The following is a 24519-nucleotide window of genomic DNA, read 5'->3' as shown; positions in this document are numbered from 1 at the left end:
AAAGCCACACTCTGATATGAAAGCATGCACTGGTCTTGATCAGCTGCAGTATGGCTGCATTCGTTGTGGATAGTGATGGAGATGACACACACTGTCCATCTGGCATGATTTCTATAGGCACAAGCTCGGTAGCAGATGCTTTATGAAGAATCTCTGGTGTTCTTTACCGTCGCCGAAGTTTCTGTTTGCTGAGGGCTTAAAATATACTGGGCTTCCTGAAACAGACTACCCCCCCCAAAAGGATCCCTCTCAGTGTAGTTTGGTGGAGTGACTATTATGGCCAGGAGTCATCCTTAGCACTGTTAATCTCTGCCCACTCCTGGCAATGCAGCACCTTTTATGTGGGTCTTAGGGAGGCATTGCTGCTATTCTCTCCGTAGAGTTAAAAAGTCTTCTCAAGAAGATTGATAGTTTTGTAAACTCCCACCCATTATTATAACAAGGGTGGGGTGAACCGCGGCCCACCACATTGATTCCTCACGAAGTCAATGAGTATAGCTGGAAATCTTGCATTGGTGTCCCCTCCTGGGAGCTTGTTTAGAGCAGGATGACCGAGCAGCAGGTCATGAAGGTGACACCTCAACTTCTAGTGCTGAGGAATTTAGTTTCTTGGATAAGTCCCCAACTTGTGTTTAGTTTTTTGAATAAATACATTTTCTAAATAATTGGTTGAGTTCAGTGTGATTTCGTTTCTAATGCAATTGTTCAATTTTCCACAAATCCAGGGAAAGTTCCGGGCTTGTTCTACTCTCCAGCTGTCACACGACCACTAAAGGGATGGAAGATTTTTTCATAACGTCCCGGAAAAGTAAACGTCCAGTTTCCACATATTGGTGAGTTGACAGATGGTAGGTTTTAGAAGTACAAAGTCACTCAAAACGGATAGTCTTTTTGTAGATTTATTCGTGAGAGAAATCTCAGGTATGCATCAGGATCCAAGAGTAATCATAAAGTGTCAGTAAAACATTCTGACAAGAATCACTAGAGTATTAACATTCTAAAACATTAAAGGGACATAGCAAGTACAATGTAACACATCTTCCCTTCTAGAAAATAAAAAAAATAATAATAAAAAAAAAATAAGTTACAACGAATAAATATGTTACATCATATAATCATTGAGCTTAACAGGCTTAACAATAATCCTTCCAGATAATCTCCTTGAACATGGAGAAGATGTTTCAGTTGATACGGTTGATGAAGTAGGAACTTTAGGTGATACCACATTGGAATTGGATTTGGTTGTAGGAGAACCTACTGGAAAGGGTTTAGATGTGGAAACATCACAGTTCCTGTTTAACCATAACTTACGTTCTAATTCATTGCATAAAACAACGTTACCCATATTCCACTTGCGACCATCATCCAACAGAACACAATTTCCCACAACTCCCAACACCCTTTTTGGAAGAGACCATCTAGAAGAACCATCCTTAGACAAACCAAAACGGGATGATCTTACAATATCACCAATAACAAAAGATCTCTCCACCTTCTTAATTTTACTGTTGTGTCTATCCACATATTTCTGTTGATACACATGCATTCTCTCACCCAGACTCTTTTTAAGAACAGGACTAGGGGCCTTAAGCATCCAGGCAGGGGTTACTTTATTGCCAGCAGAACGCCCTTTAAGAAGATGGAAAGGTGATATCAAAGTTGCAGAATGTGGAGTATTGCGGTAGCTCCAAATCATATCTTTGACGGCAAGTTTGCAATCAGTACCCTCAAATGCAGCTAACTGTAAACACTCCTTCAACACTCGGTTGAATCTCTCAACCATGCCGTTTTCTCTAGGGCAATAAACAGCAGTAGTTGAGTGTCTCACACCACACGAACGTAAATACGCTTGAAATTCATTTGCAACAAACTGTGGACCATTGTCAGTGGTGATGGTTTCAGGAAAACCTTCCCTATGAAACAATTCATCACAAAAATTGATGATATTGGCAGCTTTGATCTCCTTCACAAATGCCACTTCAGGCCACTTGCTGTAATAATCCATTAAAACAATAGCGAATTTTCCAACAATATTCCCAAAACTAAACGGACCACAAATGTCCATGGCTAACCTCTGCCATGGTTTATCAGGAAACACAACAGAACTAATATGAGATTCTTGAGAAATATGGGATTTATCACTACATGTGCATGCAGGACAATTTCTGACACGTCTTTCCACATCTTTATCCATACCAGGCCACCAAATATCACATCGGCACCTCCTTTTCATTCCGGACATTCCCGAATGACCAACATGGACAAGATCAAGCAATCTATCACGTAAGCTAGATGGTACAACAAGTTTATCTGCCCTTCTGACTATACCTGTTTCTATACAATAGGAAAGTTCTGGCCACACAGTTTTATACTCAGATAGCTCGCAATCACTCCACGAAAAATTCTTGCACGGTGAGGTTAACCGTACAATTACTTCTTTCAAAATAAGGTCATCTTCCACAGCCTTTTTCCACTCCATCTCATCAATGACCCCACTACATACCTCTAGAACAGAAGCTACTGACCATTCCTCATCTTGGTCAGATGCGGAATCCTCACTACAAATAGGGAGGCGGGATAGACAATCCGCATTAACATTTTTAATGCCTGGTACATACTTCATAGAAAAATCATACTCTTGAAGTTTATAGATCCACTTCGCAATTCTGGGAGTAGCCTTCCCGGCACCCTTGGTTGAAAATATGTCAACAAGAGGTTTGTGGTCGGTTCTTAACTCAAAATTAGTGCCCCATACATAGTTTCTAAAGTAATTTACACCCCAGAAACAAGCAAGAGCTTCTTTCTCAATAACCGAGTACGATGGTTCAGCGCCCTTCAAGGTACGGGAAGCAAAAGCTACCACCCATTCCAACTTGTCCTTACCTTGCATCAAAACTGCACCCAAACCATATGCACTAGCATCGACAACAATGATGGATTTCTTGTTGGGATCAAAAGGTTTGAGTGCGACAGCATCTATTATTTCCTTTTTTACATCTTGAAAAGCCGATTGGCATTCAGAACTCCACACAAATTTAACACCTTTTTTCATCAAAGATCTTAAACAAAACACCTTGGACGCAAAATTTTGTACAAATTTTGAATAATACTCCGCGAGCCCTAAAAATGAGCGAAGTTGGTCTTTGTCTGACGGAGATGGAGCATTCTTGATAGCATCTAATAGATTTTTCTTTGGTTTAACACCTTGTGCAGATAAAGTATGTCCTAAATACTCAATTTCATTAGTGGCAAATTTACATTTTTCAGCAGCCACCGTTAAACCTGCATCCTGAAGTTTCATTAATACATCATTCAAAATTTCATTATGCATATTTTTGTCTTCCCCCCACACCAATACATCATCTTGAAAGACTAACATGTTTGGTATACCTTGAAGAACTCTAGTCATGACTCTCTGGAAACCAGCAGATGCAGAAGACAAACCAAAAGGCATTCTTAAAAATTGAAAAGCTCCCTCTGGAGTAATGAAGAACGTTAGATGACGAGACTCAGGATGTAATTTTATCTGATGATAAGCATTTGACAAATCAATAGATGAAAAATACTTAGCATCTCTGACAGAAGCAACCATCTCATTAATATTTGGTAATGGGTAGCGATCTACCCAAATATTCTTGTTTAAATCTCTTAAATCCACACACATGCGCAATTTTCCATTGGGTTTTCGTGCCAAAACTACTGGACTAAGCCAATCTGATGCTTCTATGGGTTCAATGATGTTTTGTTGACATAAACGGTCTAGTTCCACTTTAAGCTGGGATCTTAGCACCAAGGGAACATTGCGTACTTTGTGGACAATGGGAATGCAGTCCGGTTTAAGAATAATACGATGTTCAAACTTCTTAAGACATCCTAATTTTGTACTGAATAAACTAGGAAATTTTTTGTGCCACTCTAACCCAGCATCATCCTGAGTTAGTAGGACTGTATCAGACTCTCTTTTGTGCCAATTTGGTGATAATACAATTTTATCTGGATGGTTGGGATCTAGAGTCATACCAAGATTCCATATTTCTTTCCATCCTAATAACGCTCTTCCTTTTTCTACAACATAAATAGTACCTGAAGTATTCCTGTCTTTGAAAATAATTTCAGATACAAAACATCCAATAACAGGTAATTTGATATTCAGATAGCCTACAGGTGTTCTTTGTGAACAATTGAGAGTAGGTTTTCCACAAGCTTCCCACATATTTTTATCAATTATGGTATATAGTGAACAGGAATCAGCCCAAAGCATTAACGTGTGACCATTGATTATGATATCACATTTGGGAGGTTGAATTTCATCATCAACATGGTTGACCTCATTCCAAATAGACATAACCTCTATGTCAGTATCACTATCAGAGTGACTAAACTGATCAATATAATTGACAGAATTTTTCCAGGCACCAGGATTGTCAGATCTACACATTTTTGCAAAATGACCAGTTTTGTTGCATTTAAAACATGTAACATTAGATGCAGGACACCAAGAATTTTCTGAAGTATGTTTTGCATTTCCACACCTGAAACATAACTGTTTGTTGAAATTAGGAGGTTTGCTAGAAAATGTTTTATTGTATGGCATAGGTTTATTGTATGAACTAGTGTTCTTATTAGTATTGGAAAATGTTTGGGGTTTAATTCTAAAATCGCGTTTTATGTTTTGTTTATAGTCAAAAGATTTTGATCTGTTATTAACTACAGCGCACACATCATTGGACTCTTTGTTGTCGCCAAACTTAGAATCTTTGCTATGTGTAGAGTTTAACTCTTTAACATATTTAGAATTGTTTTCTACCCTTCTAGCAATTGAAATGGTTTTGTGGAGAGAAGGATCTTTTAAATCTAACAATTTTTCTTGGATTTTAGTATTGTTGGTTCTATTAATAAATTGATCTCGTATAATTTCTTCATGCAAATCTTTAAATTTGCAAGTGACTGCTAACCTTCTTAAAGCAGAAACATATTGTTCTACATTTTCACCAGGTAACTGTGCCCTTGAAAAGAACTTATGTCTTTCTACTACTATACTTGTTTTTTTTCCAAAATTCTCTTCTAAGGCCTTCAAAGATTCAAGGTATTCATCTGAGGAAAATGTCTCAATTTTTGAAGAATCAAACACAACCTCTTCATCACTGAGGTCCTCATCAACAACATCACATAGCTTAGGGGTAATTTTATTGGACAGTAAGGGTAATGTTTTTAACACTTTCCTGCCTTCTACACCAAGGCTATGTTTAAGTAAAGCTAATTTGCGTGAAGCTAAAAATACCTCACCCCCAATGGCTTCTAAGTATGTTTCAAACGATTCACGCCAATCCTCCCAGTTCATAGGAGGAATACCAGGGTCCTGTAGGAATTTAGGAGGAGCTAAAATGGTGTTAGTTTCCATAATATTAATTATAAGTCAAAATATATATTTTTGAGAAGAAGGAGAAAAGAAAAAAAATAAATTAACAAAATAAAAGTAGTCACCGTAGTCTTGTTCTTGTAAATGCGTGTTGATTGTAGGTAAAATGCAGTTAAGATCGAGTTTTCAATGAATCTGTGGTATGTAAACAGTTAATTCAGGAAAATAACGAGGAGTTGCTAAGCAACGCGCCCCAGAATGCATTGCAGTTCCCAGAATGCATTGCGCGTCATTCGTGTGTTGCTTGGAGTTTGCCGTTGAAGCCAGGAAGACACAGCGCATGCACGAGGTAATGTGTTTAAAAGTATACACAGCTCGTGCAAGGTTTTGTAAAATGCCAAAGATTGCCGCTTTTGCGCGTTCCGCTTTTGCGCGTTTAAAGTTGTTGCTTTAGTGCGTTTAAAATTGCAGTTTTAGGACACACACACGCTTCACGCTTCTTTTAAACGTCACTCTCGCCTTGTCATACCTTCGTTATTGACACGGATACCTTCGTTATTGACACGGAGAAGATTAACGTTTCCTTGAGATCAGACCGTTGCATGTAAGCGTCTTTTACAGCGTTTCATTCAGCGTTCACGTTTTGATTGAAGCGTTGAAGCAGCGTCTTGCAGATAAATCCTTCAGGATGTATATTTGAGAATAAATTGAATTGCACACAGGTTGAAAAATGAATGATGTCCGTTTTTGTGAAAAATCAAGAAAAAATGAACAAAAATGGTGAAAATAGAGATGGTTCGTTTCTCCCTTCGTCGCCACTTTTAGAAGTACAAACATTAAAGGGACATAGCAAGTACAATGTAACAGTAGGAAAGCAAATGCTCCAAAAAAGGAGAACCATGCACACTGATCTGAGAACTGAGGCGTTGAGAACAGTTTTGCAGAAAAAAAGGATTAATTTTCAAAGCTGGGTATGTGTTAAGGATATGTGGGATAAGTACTGTTGGAGAAGGGTCTGGGAAAAGTTGAAGATCAACAACAGCACATTTTTGATGGTGGGGAACCTTTTGTTTGTACCTTATTGAAGCACTGTTTGTGTTCATGTTTATCTAGCTGGTGTTGGTGGCAGTTGTAGCCCCGTTCTGTACAAAGTGTAAACCTCGCCCGTGTCGGTGCAAAATTTATCGCTAATGTCACAAAAGAAGTGCAGTTTGCACCTCTTGTGGCCATTTAAATCGAGTGTAAATGACTCCATTTTATCAGTGAAAGAAAATCTGAAAACAAGTCCATATTGTTCCCAAAAATTGGCACCGTTTCAAAAAAGAAAGGGTGAAGCTCTGGTTCCTCATTCACAAGAACTTTAACTGGAAAATGGCTCATCTTTTTATATTCAGTGCTAAAAAGCTGATAACAATGTTATTACTATCACGCTTTCTTGCCTAATTGTAAACATGTGCCGCTAAGTTCCAGTCCCACTTGAGCAGAGTGTACAGGATGGACATGTGTCAACATCTTGCTGTAGCTGGCAACGAAAAGACTGTGCTTCTGTATTGGCCTTGTCAAGCATATCTCGAAATTATGCAGATGTTAGCTGAATAGCTGTTTTTTCTTGGAGTTGTGTACACTATTCCTGTGGAGTGTTTGAAGCTATTAGCTTAATTATGTTGTTTTTTGTGACCTGTTGGGGCAATTTCGGTCTTCAAAATTAAAACCAGTTGCAGGATTGGCCTGAGATTTATATAATCACTGAATATTAGTAGTACCTATTCTAAATCGAAAAACATTTGGATTCGCAAGAAAGAAATACTTCATAATGTGGTCTAGATGAAATGACCTTGTGCAAAATCCTGATGAAGCCTTTTAAGTTACACCATTGGCCATGCTTACTTAGTCTAGATATGTTCTGTAAGCAGTTTGTTTCATATAAGTTGTGTGTTTTAAACTTCACAGGTCAGCATTAGTTAGCACTAATATATCAATGTTTTACCTCTTCAAATGTGCTAAACATATTCCTTTTCAAATTGTTTTTCTCAGTGCAGTGACGATCGGTGTCCCAGATCCAGAAGAGGGCGAAATCAATTGTGCTTTGAAATCTGAAAACATTGGAGACCATAATTTGGTAACTAGAAATATCTGGGTCCAATGGGGTTAGATGAGGGGTATAACATTCCCAGAGTAACTCCTTTTTCATACATACTCGAAGACAGATTAAGCAATCGTGCCCATAGGAATAGTAAAGGAAACCTGGTGGCCATAAAAGTACCCTCTCACATGGCTTTCTGCCTCTATTCTCATGCTAGTGTATGAACCATTGAAGACCCCAGAGCTGACCTAGCATTTCATGTTATATATTCAGTCTCAAAACATGTTTTAACATGTAAGGATTTGTTCAAACATCTTTGATTTCTCTGCAGATTGTGAGCTTGAGGCCCTGAACAGATTCTTTAAACAGCTCTTTCAGAATTGCAGAGAACAGGGAAGCATTCATTTTTTACACGTTTGAGAATGCAATAATACATATTATCCTCACATCTTTATAGCCAGCATTTAATCATGACAAAATTATTTATGAAACAATTACATTTGAGTTACAATGATAAAAACATTAATTTGTTAGAACCATTTCAGTGTCCTAATAACTGTACAAACACAAACTTCATCTCCAGGAATTGGAACAAAAACCTATCCTGAAACCCAAATGTTTGACAGCAAACTGTGTGTTCAGTATTCCATATCAACACAGTTAATTTATTGATCAGTGTTGCTCCTCAAACTACCTTCTTTGGCATCACTTTAATTCTAATTTTCCAGACTCTCCATATGTCTTCTTTGACTGTCACTTATACACACATATGCTCAGCCTTTGACCACCACTGCCTCTAGATGTCGAAGGTTCAGCCTCTTTAACAAGGGTTCCAGCCACCACCACCTGAATTCCCCATGTTAGTGGCATAAAGATTGGATTATACATGGGCTGAGCCTGCAGCAGTTTTTAAGTGGATATACAGGACAAACCAGGTAGATATATTAGTTCAAATGAAGTAGGGATAAATAGTTTTTCATCCATTTCCTCAAGAAGATGAGGTCTAGTTCTGTATTAAAGATGCAAAGAGAACGCAATAGATTGGAGGCCGTACAAGTAAAAGAGTGTTTTAAATCTAAAGATCTTTCAGATTTTGGAGTGTCTGTGCTAAAATGTGTATAACACGTTTTGCCAGGTAAGGTGGGGTGCCCAGATACAGCACATGATGCTTTACACAGAAGATTTTACATTTTATTCGGCCCTGGACTGAAAGCCAATGTGTTAACGTCCTCACCAGTGAGAGATCATCGAATTTTGTAGAAATGTGGTGGGCTATGCCATGGGAAATGGTCTGTATCTAGACCTTGGAGGATTGGGTGGGCTCCTGTTATTATGGCAAAGAGAAAAGCAATGGTTTTTAAGTGATCATGTAGTAGGAGGTGTTTCATTTTCTTCAGTGAGTCTAAGATCAAAGAAGATTCAGCGTGCTTTCTTATGTGCATTGACAGTGGGAGGCTTTTGTCCATGGTGTTCACTGAGAGTAGAACGATGGGTGGATATCATCGAGTCTTCCGTTTGTTCCGAAGACCTGTACTGAATGTTATTGTGTCCGTAAGTGATAAAATTAACTCTGTTTTTGTGGAAATTATTACGAGAAAGTTATTTGACATTCATTGTTGAAGAGATTCAGGACAAGGGTGAAAATATAATTAAAGCTAAATGTCTTTAGATATAATTTCCTGCCCTCAGAGAAAGACTATTTGTGCTTCGCTGAGGGATTCTAGCTAGATCATTGTGAAATTACATTATTCGTAGGAGCAGTAGATCTGATGTGATTTACTATCTTGATTATTTGATCTCGAATAGGGAGGTATGTAGAAAACCAACTCAAGCCACAGCTATGGAACCCCAATCTGGATTCTAGCAGTTTTAACTGAAGGTGTACTGTGCGAAATGTTACTGAAAAGTTGAGTAATAATAGGAGCCTTCGATCTGCTTCATCCATTACAAGGCTGTCATTGAGAGCCCTTAGTGCATCTGTCTCTTTGCTGAACCCTCCTCTGAAACCTGATTGGTAATCACCGAGGATTGCTGTGGATAGACTTAGTTAGTTGTTTAGATGGACAGCATTCAGCGGCTTTGCCCAGCCAAGGCAAGTTGGTAACCGATCTGAAGTTGGTTAGGATTTTTGGTTTGAGGTTTATCTTTTTAAGAATTCACATGATTTGAAAGTTTAAACTTCAGAATGGCAGTAATATTGGTGATGTCAAAAGTGGTTTAATTCGACTGTTGATGAATTGTGTCCGTATCCAGGAGGGACAGATTAGCTGGTAAGAAGCCATGAAGGGTAGATTCTGTAATTCTTGTTTGTCATACCCAGATTTTCCCAGGTCGGTTGATGTTTTCGATCATGATGCTAAAAGGTATGGACAGGTGATGTGACTGCTCACCTTCAAGTGGTGGGAAATATTTTACTAGAGATGGGTAAACGTGAATGAGGTCAGAGGTTCAAATATTTTTGGATGGGTGGGAGCTTGATGTCAGGTATTCAGAGAAAGTTGTGAAGTTAAAGATGATCTTTGAATTTACAGTTTCCCCAGTTAGTAGTGAAGTCTCCCAGGAATATACTTCTGGGTGATAGCATTGTATTGATGAGAAATTGTTTGGGCAGCGCTGATTATAATTTACTCCCATGTTTGTCTTCACGAGGTGTAGGTTATCCCAGTACAATACCCCTCCCGCGGCAACCTAGAAAAGAAGGAAGTGAAGAGAACCCGGACTTACTACAAAGTTCTAGATTCCTCGGATGGATGTGCGTTAATTCAGCTGCAGCCCATGAGTTGTAAGTCTGAGGGACAATACTACACTTTGTGTTCTTCACAGTATAATATGCTAGCACTTTCTACACTTCATCCCTCTGTTGCAAAATTGTTTTATTGACTCATGTTTGAAAAAATAACTTTTACATGTTTCCATATATTATGCATGCTTATGATTAGAGTCCTAGGAGTACTAGCTTTTCTGTTCAACATAATACTTGCTCCAGTGAACTTTTGAAATAGTTTCAACAGTGGTTCTTTCGGGTGTGAAAACGATTGCTTTAACTTTTGTATATATCTTCAACTGTAGTCAAAACATAACTTCATTACTTATTATGCTACCTTGATTAAATCATTAAAGTGCAAATCCAAACACAGGGAAGGGTCAGTGTGATTTTTAATTATTGAGTTATTTTTTCATTCATATTTTTGTTATTCTTTTTTGACTGACACTTTAATATATGCATAAAAATTACAAAATGCGTTGCAACAATTCAAGTTAGTGAACAAAGTGATATAACGTGAAAATATTGTGACACAGTGACATAAAAGTAGTGATCTATTTACATGTGAATAAAGGGATATTGGAGAGGAAGAAAAAGTTAGAAAGGCCGATTCCTGTTTTACTGGTACTCCAGTCCAATACGCTATATTAGTTAGCTGTAGTGTGTTGGGCACGGTGAACTGGTCCTTTACGAGGTTCTGTCGACGTTTCGACCCTGTGGACACCTTATTTATGGGTCGCTAGCGGGTCTTCTTCAGGACGGGGGCAGGGAAAGGATTATTGCGCCAGATCTTCATGGAACAGACATCCTGGTATTCTACTTGGTCAGGGTGTCCTCTTCAATGTTGAAGAATCTATTAGAAATGTCCTGTTGTATTTATCCAGGTTTAATCCTATTCAATGGCAGCTTTCTTTCTATTTAACAAGATCGTTTATGCATCTGGCGCAATAATCCTTTCCCTGCCCCCGTCCTGAAGAAGACCCGCTAGCGACCCATAAATAAGGTGTCCACAGTGTCGAAACGTCGACAGAACCTCGTAAAGGACCAGTTTACCATGCCCAACACACTACAGCTAACTAATATAGCGTATTGGACTGGAGTACCAGTAAAACAGGAATCGGCCTTTCTAACTTTTTCTTCCTCTCCAATATCCCTTTATTCACATGTAAATAGATCACTACTTTTATGTCACTTTGTCACAATATTTTCACGTTATATCACTTTGTTCACTAACTTGAATTGTTGCGCCGCATTTTGTAATTTTTATGCATATATTAAAGTGTCAGTCAAAAAAGAATAACAAAAATATGAATGAAAAAATAACTCAATAATTAAAAATCACACTGACCCTTCCCTGTGTTTGGATTTGCACTTTAATGATTTAATCAAGGTAGCATAATAAGTAATGAAGTTATGTTTTGACTACAGTTGAAGATATATACAAAAGTTAAAGCATCGTTTTCACACCCGAAAGAACCACTGTTGAAACTATTACTGTATTGCCCAGGTTCTTAGGGATACTGGGTTGCTCCATAAGAATTTTTCTTTCCAGTGAACTTTTGAGCCTTTGAGATTTATGTCTATAGGTAGGTAAGCTATTGTGTAATGCTCTACAATGCTTGCACATGTTTCTTAATCATCATTGAAATCTGACATGCCAGTTTTATGATTACAGTGATTATTTATCTTCACATGAACTATACACCATTTAGGGACACTAGGTGGTTTTAGTGTGGCTAGCCCAGTCTACTATTAGTATCCACTAGATGAACCAATGTTTATCTGGTTTTCATTTTTTAACCGGCATAGTACTGCTAACAATTTTGAGGGGAAATTTGTATCGAAAGCCTGTTTTTTATGACTAATATAAATGACATTGAAAATTATGTGATGGGGCAGTGGTTCCCAAACTTTTGACTCCTGAGGACCCCCATTGAGTCACCACTGGAAGCCGGGGACCCCCAAGCAATTTATATGAGTTAAATTTCAAACATTAAAACAGTAATTCGAAAAAATATATATACGTGTGCACACAAAACAAATACTCAAAGTACTAAGGATTTTGGGGCCAGATGTACGACCATTTAATTTAGCGCCTCGTAATTGGCGACACATTGCGAGTGGCAAATTGCGAGTCGCTAAATGAAATGTGCAACAGTGTGTGTGTTTGGGATTCCCAATGGGGTTGCAAATTGCGAGGTTCATTAATGTAAATGAGCCTCTCGCAATTTGCGAGCCCATTGGGAATGCCAGCCCTCCCAGTGATGGTGGCCTGCTGGGCTCTGCAGGCCACCATGTCTCGGACTGCATTTAAATAAAGCAGTTTTAAAAACAAAACGCAGCCTGTTTACCATGCATTTAAAAAAAAAAGAAAATGAAATGTTTCCTTTCATTTTCTAAGGGCAGGCAGAGGTCCCTGGGACCACTGCCTGACGTAAAAAAATAATTTTGCATGCATTTGCAAAGGGGAAGGGGTCCCTGGGGACCCCTTCCAATCTGCGAATGCATTACCATCTACTTGAAGTAGGTGGTAATTGTGACTGTTTTGCGACCGCAAAACATTTGTACATGGTTTTGAGACTCGCTATTTGGAAGGGAATGCCCCTTCCAAATAGCAAGTTGCAAAACCTATTTAGAGAATCGCAAACAAATTGCGACTCGCGAAATAGGCTATGTAAATGGCCCAAAAGGTTTTTGCATGCGCAAACGGGTTCGCGAACCCGTTCGCGCATATAAAAGCAGATCGTGCATCTGGCCCATAGAATTTTATATTGAAGTAATAGCCCCTCCGTCACATGTATTTCATTTGTTTTGTAGCATCTCTCATACCATTGTAGGATGTCCGAGCACTTTACATCACACACATATAGAGACATTGAATCATACATGTAAATCAGTGTGTATATAAAATGTTTAAAGAGTGCTTTGTCTGGAAAAGCACAAACTCAGGATTCAGAGCATAACACAGTGGCTAGCATTGACTTTAACATGAAAAATGTATTTCCACCCAAATATATATTTTTAGCAGCATCAGGATAATGAATAACTGGGTCAAAATATAAGTTACTAACTGGTACCATGTAGTTTGCAAGCAGTTCTTTGAAGACAGTTTATAGGTCCCTCTGCTTGATTAAGATTGTCCCTTATGAAGTGCACAGTAACAAAAGAATCTCTGTGACAAAAGCAGTAACCATGAACCTAGGCACATAAAATGCTGCTTTTTAAGATGCACATTAACCCTCAGTGCTACATTAGTTAAATCAAAGCTGCCACTGAACAAAACTCTCCTCACTCTCCAGCAGGTACATTAATCACTGGCATTCTCTTGACACTTTTATTGTTGCTAGAAAGCTGCTAATTATACAAGAAATGTTTCGGTGCTTTTAAAACTGTTGCCTACGGACCCCCTGGGAATGTGTCACGGACCCCTGGGGGTCCGCGGACCACAGTTTGGGAAACACTGTGATAGGGTAAAGGAGACAAGTTGCCCATATACAGTGATAATCTATTGTATATCATGACCGAAGTTTTCAACCTGCAAAGGGCACTATGAGATGGAGAAGCTGACAGAAATTGAATTTCCCTTGGAAATCCATAGTTAAATATTTTGAAGCTTCATAGCAGTGGCCTTTTTGCTTCATCAGCATACACTGCTGCTCCCTGGCCAGCAATCAACTGCACAACCGCAACCTTTTGGTAGACACACCTCAGATGCCCTATTTTTGACAGAGACCTGGCTACATGATTCATCCCTGACAGACGTCATCACCGCCCTTCCACCCAACTTTGTATCATTAGAAGGGACCCCACAGTTAAGAACTGGGGTGGAATAATGATTGTCTTTAAAGACTTTTATCAGTGTAAAATTGAGGTGCTACCTCTCTCGGCATGCAAAGCCTTGCCCTTCTTCATCCAACTCGCACCTAAATTTACGATCCCTGGCACCCTAATTTACCCCCCCCCCCCCCCCGTCTACGCGGGTCTTCGGTGGTCCCCTATCTTGGATGCAATCTCCCCCATATACTAAAAGGTGCCAATTTTGTCATACTCTGAGTCCTTAATATGCATCTAGAGGATGCCACCTGTACTCTCAGTCAAACTTCCATTGAGGACCTTGGTGCCATGAACCTTAATTTTATCAATCTGTCTCCTGCTGGCAAAGCAGGTCACCTGTTAGATCCCATTTTTTCCAACATCCCAGGCCTCACTACGGACACCCCTCTTCCGCTATTGTGGTCCGACCACTCTGCAGTGCCCTTCTTCGCACCTTCCCTTTTCACACTGTTATGGATGTCAGCCAGGCCGAAGATCATGATCAGAAATTGGGCCAAATTTGATTTTCCCGCTTTCAATGGCTGCCTGTTAAGGATTGTACTCCAGTTAGTTGAAAAGGTTGAGTTACATCAACCTGCTATTGACAACTGGCTTTGAGTTTCCCGAAACAGTATGCTGCCTGCTAAACTGAGATCTTCGCTCCAACATAACCCGCCAGCTCCCTGGTTCGATGACAGAAAAAAAGCTCTGTAAGCAATTAGAAAGGACTTGGAGGAAGTTATATGACTGTGACTCAAAAACAAAATGGCCCTGAGCCAGTACCACTTGCACTGCAGGAATGCACATGCCTTGTACTACTCAGAAAAAATCTTCCAAGTTCAAAACTGACCTAAAACAAGTGGTCCAAGATCCATCTGACCCTAGTCATATATCTCTTTCCCCCTCACTGCCCCATGCTCAATGTCAGGAGCTTGCTGACTTTTTTTAATCAAAAAAGTAACAGACATTTACTCCACTTTGGCCACCACCAGAGCTGATGATAATCTAAAGCATGATAGACCCAGCACTTCTCTGACTCCCCCTCAACTAGGAACACAAACTCCTTGGGGACAAGCGAGGTGCCTGTAAGACTGCAGTCCCGGCTTCAATAGACTACTCCCGTCTGATGGACCTACCTCTATTAAATCAGGGCCACCGCTAGACCCTCTCTCCCAGCGAAATTAAGCATTTTAAGCCAGCAACGAGGCAGCTGATGCTAGAACTCATGAACTCCCTACGCAGTGGGCTGTTACCACATGCCAGGAAACATGCTGTGGTTCTCCTTTGCTAAAAAAAAAAACATTTGGACCCTGCCAATCAGTCCAATTTTAGACGTACCTCTCTACTAGCCGTCTTTTCCAAAATACTAGAGAAGTAAGTAAATTCCCAGCTTGCCTCATTTGTGGAAACTCAGGATGCTCTCCACCCCTCCCAGTCTGGTTTCCGAGCAGGACATAGTACTTAAACCACCCTCTTGGGAGTTACAGAACACATAAGACGCCTTGTGGATTCGGGCGGTACAGTCGCTCGTATCCTAGTAGATCTCAGCACGGATTTTGACACTGTGTCCCATGCTATTCTCTTAGAAAGACTGATCCAACTGGGCCTCCTTGGCATGGTTTTCCTCCTTCTTGACAAACTGCACATTCCAGGTCTTCTCAACACAAACGGCATCAAAATCGCTCCCTCTGTCCTCAAGAGTTCCTCAGGGATCCACCCTCACCCCTATGCTTTTTAACATCTATGTCCGCCTTTTGGAGGACCTGGTGGAAAGCTGTGGGCTTCCTCTATTCTCATACGCAAACGAGACCCAAATCATTTTCTCCTTGTCATCTGGGGGGGGAAATTATTTTGGAGGATCTCAAATTCTGCCTCTGCCTTGTCTTCACCTCGATAAGCACCAACTTCCTGAAATTAAACAGCGACAAGACGCAGGTGATGGTATAGGGAAAGAACCTGGGGGCCTCAACACTGGCCGGCCATGCTGGGAATGCCACTGACTCCCACCAATAAAGTAAAGAACCTTGGCTACTTACTTGACTCCATCCTGTCTGTGAAGCTGCAAGCCACCAAAGTTGCCTCTGCGTGCTTTTATACTATGAAATGATTGAAAAAGATACTGTGGCTACTTCCATTCTCTTCACAAAGAACAGTCATCCAAGCCATGATACTATCTAGACTTGATTATGGCAATGTCTTATACCTGGGGGCAGAGAAGGCTACCTTAAGATGCCTGCAGGTGGTCCAGAATTTCGTTGACCGGCTTCTTTTCCACCTTCCAAAAAACGTCAACATCTGGGCTTCTTCACCAACTCCACTGGCTTCCAGTGAACAAGCACTGTGTTTCAAGCACAAGATCCATTCTTGCTTAGGACCATGGTATTTGCAAAAAGTAGTGAATCCATACTATCTGGTTCACAACCTGCGCTCAAGTAGTGATTTTCTGTTCACAGTTACAAGAGTCAAATACACCCGCATGGGCGGACACTCATTTTCCTTTCTTGGTCCTAAGCTACGGAACGTCCTTCCAGAGTCCTAAAGATGCTGTGCCTCCCTTTCCATCTTTCGTAAATAACTGAAACTTGGTTATTTTTGATGATCTACCTGCTCTCAAAGCACTGGAAACTCTGGTTGGGTAGCTATGCGCTATAAAAGAACTGTATAATAATAATAGCAGGAAACTGGTCCTTGTATCTAAAAATAAGGAAAACTTAAAAATCCAAACGTTGGGTCAATGGAGGCTATGCTTATTACGGGTAAAAAAGGCCCTATCTGGTCCAAAAGCATTCTCAAAATTCTCTAAAAACCCTTATCCTTCGTCCACAAAATCCTGTGCTTTATGCCCACTTTCTTTGGCTTTGAAAAGTTGAAGATGGTCAGGAGGTTTATTTTTATCTATCGATCGATCTATCTAGATCTTCCATTTCCTTGTTTATACGAGTGTATCAATTGACTCATCAGGTTTTTTAGGTTGCTCTTTCATTATATGGTTTGTCTTGCTGTCCTGTTTTTCCTGATAAAAGAATTGTTTTGTCAAGAACTAAAATGCTAAATTTATTTACTCTTTGACAAGAGACGGATGCTTCTGACAAACTTCAGATTGAGAAATTCAGCAATTCCACTGCAGTTGCGATCGTGCTCAACCTAATTAGATTTGGCAACCGCGTAAATGGAACAGTTGTGTCCTGTGGACCTAAGATTATACAGTAACATTCCCTGGTGTAATTGATGTTTTACAGGGATCACTTTCACATTGAATGCCCCAAGTGTCATTTATCCGCTCTCCGTCTTTTGGAGCCTACGGCCAAACTACAACGTCAATACCATCCAGTTCAGGGTGGTTTATGGTGCCCTATTCTCTGTCCTGAGGAAGACCCCATCGTAAGGACCAAAGCAGCCTACATTGTTTCTTGGGGGTCGAAACGTCGACTGTGTCATTGTCACATGCCAGTTTTTCACTGTGATACAGTACTCTAAATCATGGCTATGCATTGTTCATCACTTAATTGTGTGGCTTAAAAAAAGCTGTGTTTCACTGTAAATATTTGGGTGATGAATAGAATGTCACCACTTTCCCTACACTTTACCAACCCTCACTTGATGCACAATACCTTCTCTCCTTCCTTTTCTCCCCCTTACGTGGGGCACTTGTTTGGTACTACATTTTGAGTCATTTTTGCTGATTCATTTGCTGATTTTAAAAGCATCCAAAAATTTTCAATGTGATTAAATAACAGTGTTCTGTATATCTATAGTGTATTAGTGCCTAATGTGTTTTAATTCTACTAGGACAAGTTCTCTACTGAATGAATGTAAGCAGCAAGAGTTGTTTACTCACTGTGCCTGAGGTATTTGGTATTTCAGATTGTTACTCATTCATTCTTGTATTTCAGCGTTTCAGAGTCAGCTTCAGGTTCATGCCACAATGAAGCTCTCTCCCATTCTCGGGGACCACGTTTACTCTGCTCGAGTTGGAAAGGTCCTGGGACAGCCCATTTTTCTGCCTGTTGAAGATGCTCTGCCCCGTACACAGGTAAAGTATGACCGATAGAATATTGTGTTTGTATATAGCTGAAAACTTTACATATACTCCAGGTGTAATTGCAACAATGACCTTTGTTCTTCATCAATGGTAGAGGCCATTTTCCAAATATTTGTACGATGTTATTGTGTATTGAACTGAAACAACTCACCAACAGGTAAAGATTAGATTTGAATTATTTAATGGCTTTTGACGCAAGTTTTATAGCCAAAAACAAATTATAAAAAACATTTTAACAATAAAAGCTTGCTAAAACAGAGTCCAAAGATAATATATAGAGATATTAAGTTTAGTGCGAATAAATGTTGTGGACAATTAACCGGGCCCAAAGTTTGAGACATAAATGACTAGCATCGGATTAGAAATTAGTCAACACAGCGTGCTTAGATTACTATATGTTTCAAGGGACAGAAGTATTTTAACACTAGTACATGTGTTATCTGCTATCCCCAATAAGGGATTGTCTAAATAGAAATCACACATTTTTTTGCACATTTGTATGTCTCTCTGTGGTACATATGTCATTTTCTGAAGCTACTTCACTTAACATTGTGAGATGTTGAAGATAGTTTCCAGATTATTTCCAGAAAAGCTCTCAAAAAGTGACTTACGACAGGATCTCAGTTGCAAAAAAATGGGACAACTTTGCAGTTGCTGTATCTTATTATTCTCAACTAGGGTATGGTTCTCTTTTCTCTGATTGATTTATATAATTGACTAATTAGATTACATTTTGTTGACTTTCTGGATGATTTAGGTGGCATATGCCTATTTCTGATTAAACTGACACAAAAAGGAAGGATTAGCCTGAAACAGCAAGAGTAGCAAAGTAACTGTGTTATACCAAACTTTGTGGTTTTAAATAAGCCCTTGCAAAACAAATTAAATTTTTTCGGTGCTCCTATATTTAAAAGCAAGACATAGCCAACATCTCTGTCAATGGATATTTGGTTCATTGGATGCAGTATATTATTCCTTATTAATGAGTTTTGTGAAAATAGCTTAACTGTTTCTTTTTCTTTGTCTGCTAGGTACTGGAGGAGAACCTACTACAGAAGATGCACATATTAAAACAGCAGATGCACCGGATGCCGCTTCATCTACATTTGCACCAGCTACTGATCCCAGATGGGGGATCTGGAAGCACCCACACTGTTACCGCCCCTCTGCCACCTTTTTTCACAAGGACTCTTGAGCTACTAGGACTGACCATGCAAGAATAAACTGAATTCTGAAGGATTTTTGCACAGAGAGGATTGATTCCATGTTTCATTGTCTTATCTGGGAATATTTACTTTATATTACAGATGTGGTCCAACATCTGCTGAGTAACAATTACTTGCCTCAAACAAATGGCTTTTATTCATTGTTTGCTTGACCTTTTTTTCTCAAATAGATGTCACAACATTATTATGTTACAAAACAACCATGATCATCGAGTAGATCCACAAATGGTTTTACGTGAAGGAAAAAAAATCTACAAAATATGCAGGGGCTAGACAAGCAACAAACCAACAGGATGTGGGGCATCAATGCTTTTACACCTCTTTTTATAAAGAACTTCAGAAATCATGTTTTAAATCAAAAGAACCCATGAAGGAGACCCCAGCTGCACCAAACTCAACAGAATCCCTACCATAAGCTTTCTGAATCCCTTCTGATCTTTCTCATCCTGTCTGATGTTTGGGTCTTAAGTGTCTGTTGAGTCAAGAGTGTGAATGGAGCCTAAGGCAGAGGGTGCATGGAGGCTTCTGTAACTTCCAAAGATTGTGTGTGATCCTGTTTTCGAGGACACTATACAATGCTTGTTGTCCTTGATTTTGTACTCATTCAGTCCATCAGGTTGGCCTTAGTACAGGCTTCCTTAAATCGTAGCACAGGTGGGAAAGAAATATAAACTTGCCCAGGAAGAAAACATTATCTAAAAAGCCCAGTGGCCGGGCAGACCCAATGTAACTAAATCTGACCAAATTGCACAGCATGTTTTGAAAGGGAAATTAAGTTTTATAAACAATTTTTTTATGTAGACTATTGTCTGACAGTTAAGCCTCTGTGGGGAGTCCCTCTGACTTCCTAAGAAGCTAATGTCTGTATTAGTACATACTTTGGAAATTACACACTCCATTATCCAAATGTGCTACTAAGTTAGAACACTATTGGGATGACGTAGTTGCCCTCTCCATGCATGCAGGTTAACTGCCACCCAGACCTTACTTATTCACTGAAATGGTTGGATTGTGACCTATGGAAGAAGGGGGTTCTACAGCGAGAGGAGACCGGCTCACCACAGTAGCAAATTAACCTTTCCAAGTAAAGAAGACCGCCATCTGAGTAGCTGAAACAACAGGCTATGATACTTTAAAATTCCTTGTTGGGTATTGCACCCTGTGATTAAATGAGGTGCCAGAAGCGCTTTACTCTGTTTGAAGGATTTATACAGAGTAAGATGCATTAAAAAAATCTTCATATTTACGCTAGATGAGCATTGAAACTGCCTGTGGGACAGATAAGTGGATATCTAAGAGAACACGAGAAAGGGATTTTTGGATTGACTAGTTAACGGACATGGGCAGCCATATATGCTGGAGCTCACAAGCCAGCACATGTACAGGGCATCTTTGGCATTTCATGCCAGTGAGGTGCAACACAGTTAATGGGAGCTGTTCATTAACTTTTTGGAGTGGTTGTGATGTTTAGGTTAATACCCTTAATACATTTGCCCCAGAGGGGCGGGTCATGCTCAAAGAGCCTCTAGGAGGGAGGTGGATGAGGATTTGAGTCCTCTCAAAATAGAGCAATAGAGCAGGATAACATATACTCTCAAATGGAGGAAGGCTGATCTCCCAGTTGTTCTGCTAAGCAGACCCTGCAATGCTTTTTGGGAAAGATATATACTTGCACTGATCAACTGGTCCAATACAATTAGGCATCTGTGGCCATAAAAATTTCAGAGTAATAAAGAAGATACAGACTTTGTGAAAGCAGTGTTCCAGCTGCTACTCTCTTATGCCCAGGAACTTGATAAATGTACTTGCCCCACATGACTGGCGGTACTTCTAAAGAAACTAACCCTCAAGGAAGGGCAAGCAGTTGTCAAAAGAATTAAGTTACTAAAAAAGCACTGCATGTAATCCCATGCAGCAGCAGTCTCTTCCTAAAGGTTAGCTGCTTGCCCCACAGAGCCGATTGTTGTATTCAGATGTTAAATTGGTGAGGTGTACCTTTTGCCAAGACCATTCATGTATGTTAAAATGACATTCGAAAGTGCTGCAATAAGGTACCTAATTTGCCTCTCCTGGTCACATAATTGAGTGACCCGGCCACAAAATGTAGCCCTCCTTTGCAACATAATTCCAGTTTCCCTGTATGAGCTATACCTTTAACAGGAACGAATGAGGTTTCACCGTCTCCACATACAAGCGTAGTGTTATTTACCCTAAGCAAGGGGCGTTTTCCTGTTTCCACCCAATGCGGTATTAAGATGCCACTTAAAATGAGAGCATTGAAGTTACAGTGGGCTTTTATTTTTAAGAAAGTTTATCAAAAAGAGCGGGGGAATGAAAATTCCAATGTGGCAATGCGTTTGAAAGTAGATGGACATGCAAACTGTGTTTGAGGTTATTTGTGAGTCTTTTCAAAGTCCTTTCAAACTTTGGCAAGGTACATCCCCAACCTGGACATGTTCAGAGAGTTTTCCCTGTCAAGGGATCTGGAGAAAATGTGAATCTGGGGTGGGAATGGGGAGGAAGGTAGTTTTGTATCCAGGGTGGTAATGGAGAGAGATCTGGTGTTACTCCTTCATTGGAGAAATTGAAAATGCATGCTTGTATGGTGTTTATGTATGTGTAAAGGTACACCTGTTACAGTTACATATGTGAAAATGTTTGCACCTGTGAGATACTTGGAATTCTAAATACTCTGCTAAACTGTGACTGTCACAGCCGATTAGGTTCAGGGGGCTCACAAAACCCAGAGCCAGTACTGGGTTGACTTCGTAGACTACTCAGTTAAGACACTGGATGGATGGTTAAATGGAAATAATGTGCATTATTTTGATGGGCTTTATAATCTTTTTATGGAGGAACACATTTTAAGTAATTGCACTAATGAAAGTTGCATCAACATCTGGTAGACCTGGGTCTAATTTTTCCCCAAGAACTGGGAAAGAGGGCAGATCACTTGGTCAAGACTAGGGTAACAAAAACAGCCACTGGGGGTGACCTAAAGAAAGGTGTTACCAAACCTCCACAGGGGAAAGAAGGTCAGATCCCCAAAGACAAAAACCAAGAGTGTTCTAAAGGACTTCAAAAACCTGTTCAGGGGGTCGGTCCCAGAGCTCTTCCCAGACCACTGGTAGGTACAAAGGGAAAAGTTCAATCGATCCCCAAAAGGCCTAATGTTACAACTGTTAGAAGTTGGGACACCGGACTGGAGATGCTACTTGTCCTAACAAGAAGCCTCCTAGTCCTCCCCCAGTTATTACTGCTGTAGCCAATCTCCATATGGGATCAACAGTGTGCCCAGAGCAAATCGGGGTTCACACTAAAGCTGTTTTAGTCACTGGAGGGGAAGCTGAATTTGCCACCTTAGTTATGTGGCCTCCCAACTTGAAAAAGTATTTGCAGTAACCCCTGGATTAATGGGACTAGAATTGAAGCCCTGAGGGATACAGATGCCAGTGTCACCATGGAAAGAGATACATTGGTTTTCACAGAGCAATACCTGATTGTAACAAGCATTTGCAATGCAGTAAATCTCGCATTTACAAAACTCTTGAAAATGTGGGACCTATTGCATTGCAAATGGTTGTTTGCAAAAGCACCACATGCTGCACTTTCAGTTTAATGGCAGCCGGCCTCTTTCTTTAGACTCAGCTCATCTAAAAAAAGGGGGTGTGGCCGCCATTAACAATTAAAGCACGGCATGGGGCAATTTAAAAACAAAAGCTACATTAAAAAATCAAAGAAAAAAAACATGCAGCTAACTTCGGCGCCGCAAATAAACCAAAGGCGTGGCTGCCACTGTGGCGTGCCGAGCTATGAGAAAAAAATATATAGCATTAGGAGAGAACGTGGTGAAAAGCAATTAACAAAATAGTGCTAGAAGGCTGTAAGTAAAGGCTATCGAGCACCAACACACGTAACTGGGTGTACTCATGGGAAGTTACAAATGAAGACAAGGCGGTACTAAGGAGGGATTAACAAGCCTATTAACGAATTAGAAGCCAGCATTCACCAAGGACAGTGACCCAAGCCAATGAAAAATATGGGTGGAGTTAGGTGGAGCTTCAAGTCCATACCTGAATATAGCATGCCTCTGTGAGCAGCGCATGCAGTTCCCAGGCTCGACCAAAAAACTTGTGTGTCGGGACTAGAGCACAGAGCTGAGCACAGGGTGAACAAGAAGTGTTGGAGCATGGAAGAATGGCCCAACCTTCCAAGAGAAAAGACAAGAAGAATGGGAAACCAGCTTCTGGACAGATAAACATTCAGGACCCCTCTCCTTAGGGAGAGGACTTGTCAGCCCCAGAGGGAACTGAGCCCATGGAACTTGAACCTTACCAGGTTGAGCTTCTAGGCCCAGGGGGACCCACTAGGGAACAGATGTGTCTTGGACAGCATTCCTGTCCAACTCTTGAAGACCGGAGACAGCAAGCTGCTGCATAGGAAAAGGGAGATGTTCGTGGATCCCACATGGCCTATTGGGAGGAGGGATTCCTGTATATTGAAGCCAGAGCCCACAACCCTGGTGCCACTCGGAGAGTGGCAGTTCCTCAGATGTTTGGAGAGTTCCTACTCACATCGGCCCATGACATCCCCCTAATGGGGCATCTTGGCCAGACCAAAACTTGGGACCGACTTGTCAGCCATTTCTACGGCCCCAGATGACCCACAAATGAAAGGAGTTTGTCATCTCCTGTGTCACCAGTCAAGTCAATGGCTAAATAGGTGGATACCCAAAGGCCACCTTAATTCCAGCGGTTGGGGTTTCCTTTGAAAGGGTAGGTGTGGACATAGTAGGTCCATTTGAACCTCCCACAGCCTCAGGAATTACGTTTATACTGGTAGTGGATCATGCCACCAGGTACCCTGAAGCAATTCCCCTTAAGACTACTACATCTCCTGCAGTAGCCAAGACCCTTATTGGTGTCTTCACCAGGGTAGGGTTTCTGAAGGAGGTGGTGCCAGATAGGCTCCAAATTCATGTCTGCATACCTGAAACACATGTGAAATGAGTGTGGAGTGCAGTACAAGTTTACTACACCCTACCTTCCACAAACCAATGGTCTTGTTGAAAGGTTCAACAAGACATTGAAAAGTATGATCATGGGACTCCCTGAAAAACTCAAAAGGAGATAGGATGTCCTTTTGCCATGCTTGCTTTTGACCTACAGAGAGGTGCCTCAGAGTAGGGAACCAAAGGTTGGTGAATCTAGTCCTTGCTGGGCTGAAGACCTT

At 40.4% G+C, this 24519-nt stretch overlaps 1 protein-coding gene across 3 annotated transcripts in view; it reads left to right on the top strand.

The window, feature by feature from the left end:
* Positions 1–22884, top strand: part of RPUSD3 (RNA pseudouridine synthase D3) — a 62430-nt gene extending 39546 nt beyond the window's left edge. For 2 of the 3 annotated variants that reach the window (XM_086939290.1, XM_086939291.1), the window contains exons 7-11: positions 726–833; positions 7394–7478; positions 10098–10224; positions 17913–18052; positions 19093–19428. In XM_086939290.1, the coding sequence (XP_086795416.1) occupies positions 726–833; positions 7394–7478; positions 10098–10224; positions 17913–18052; positions 19093–19284 (652 nt within the window). In that variant the 3' untranslated portion in view covers positions 19285–19428. Of the gene's footprint in view, positions 1–725; positions 834–7393; positions 7479–10097; positions 10225–17912; positions 18053–19092 lie in introns of all 3 variants that reach the window. The other variant, XM_086939289.1, reaches the window with a different exon arrangement.
* Positions 22885–24519: the final 1635 nt, after the last annotated feature.

Source organism: Lissotriton vulgaris, chromosome 9, assembly GCF_964263255.1.
Source record: "Lissotriton vulgaris chromosome 9, aLisVul1.2, whole genome shotgun sequence".
In the NCBI taxonomy this organism is placed as follows: Eukaryota; Metazoa; Chordata; class Amphibia; order Caudata; family Salamandridae; genus Lissotriton; species Lissotriton vulgaris.
Note: the sequence above shows the minus strand (reverse complement) of the source record. Positions and strands in the feature narration are given on the sequence as shown.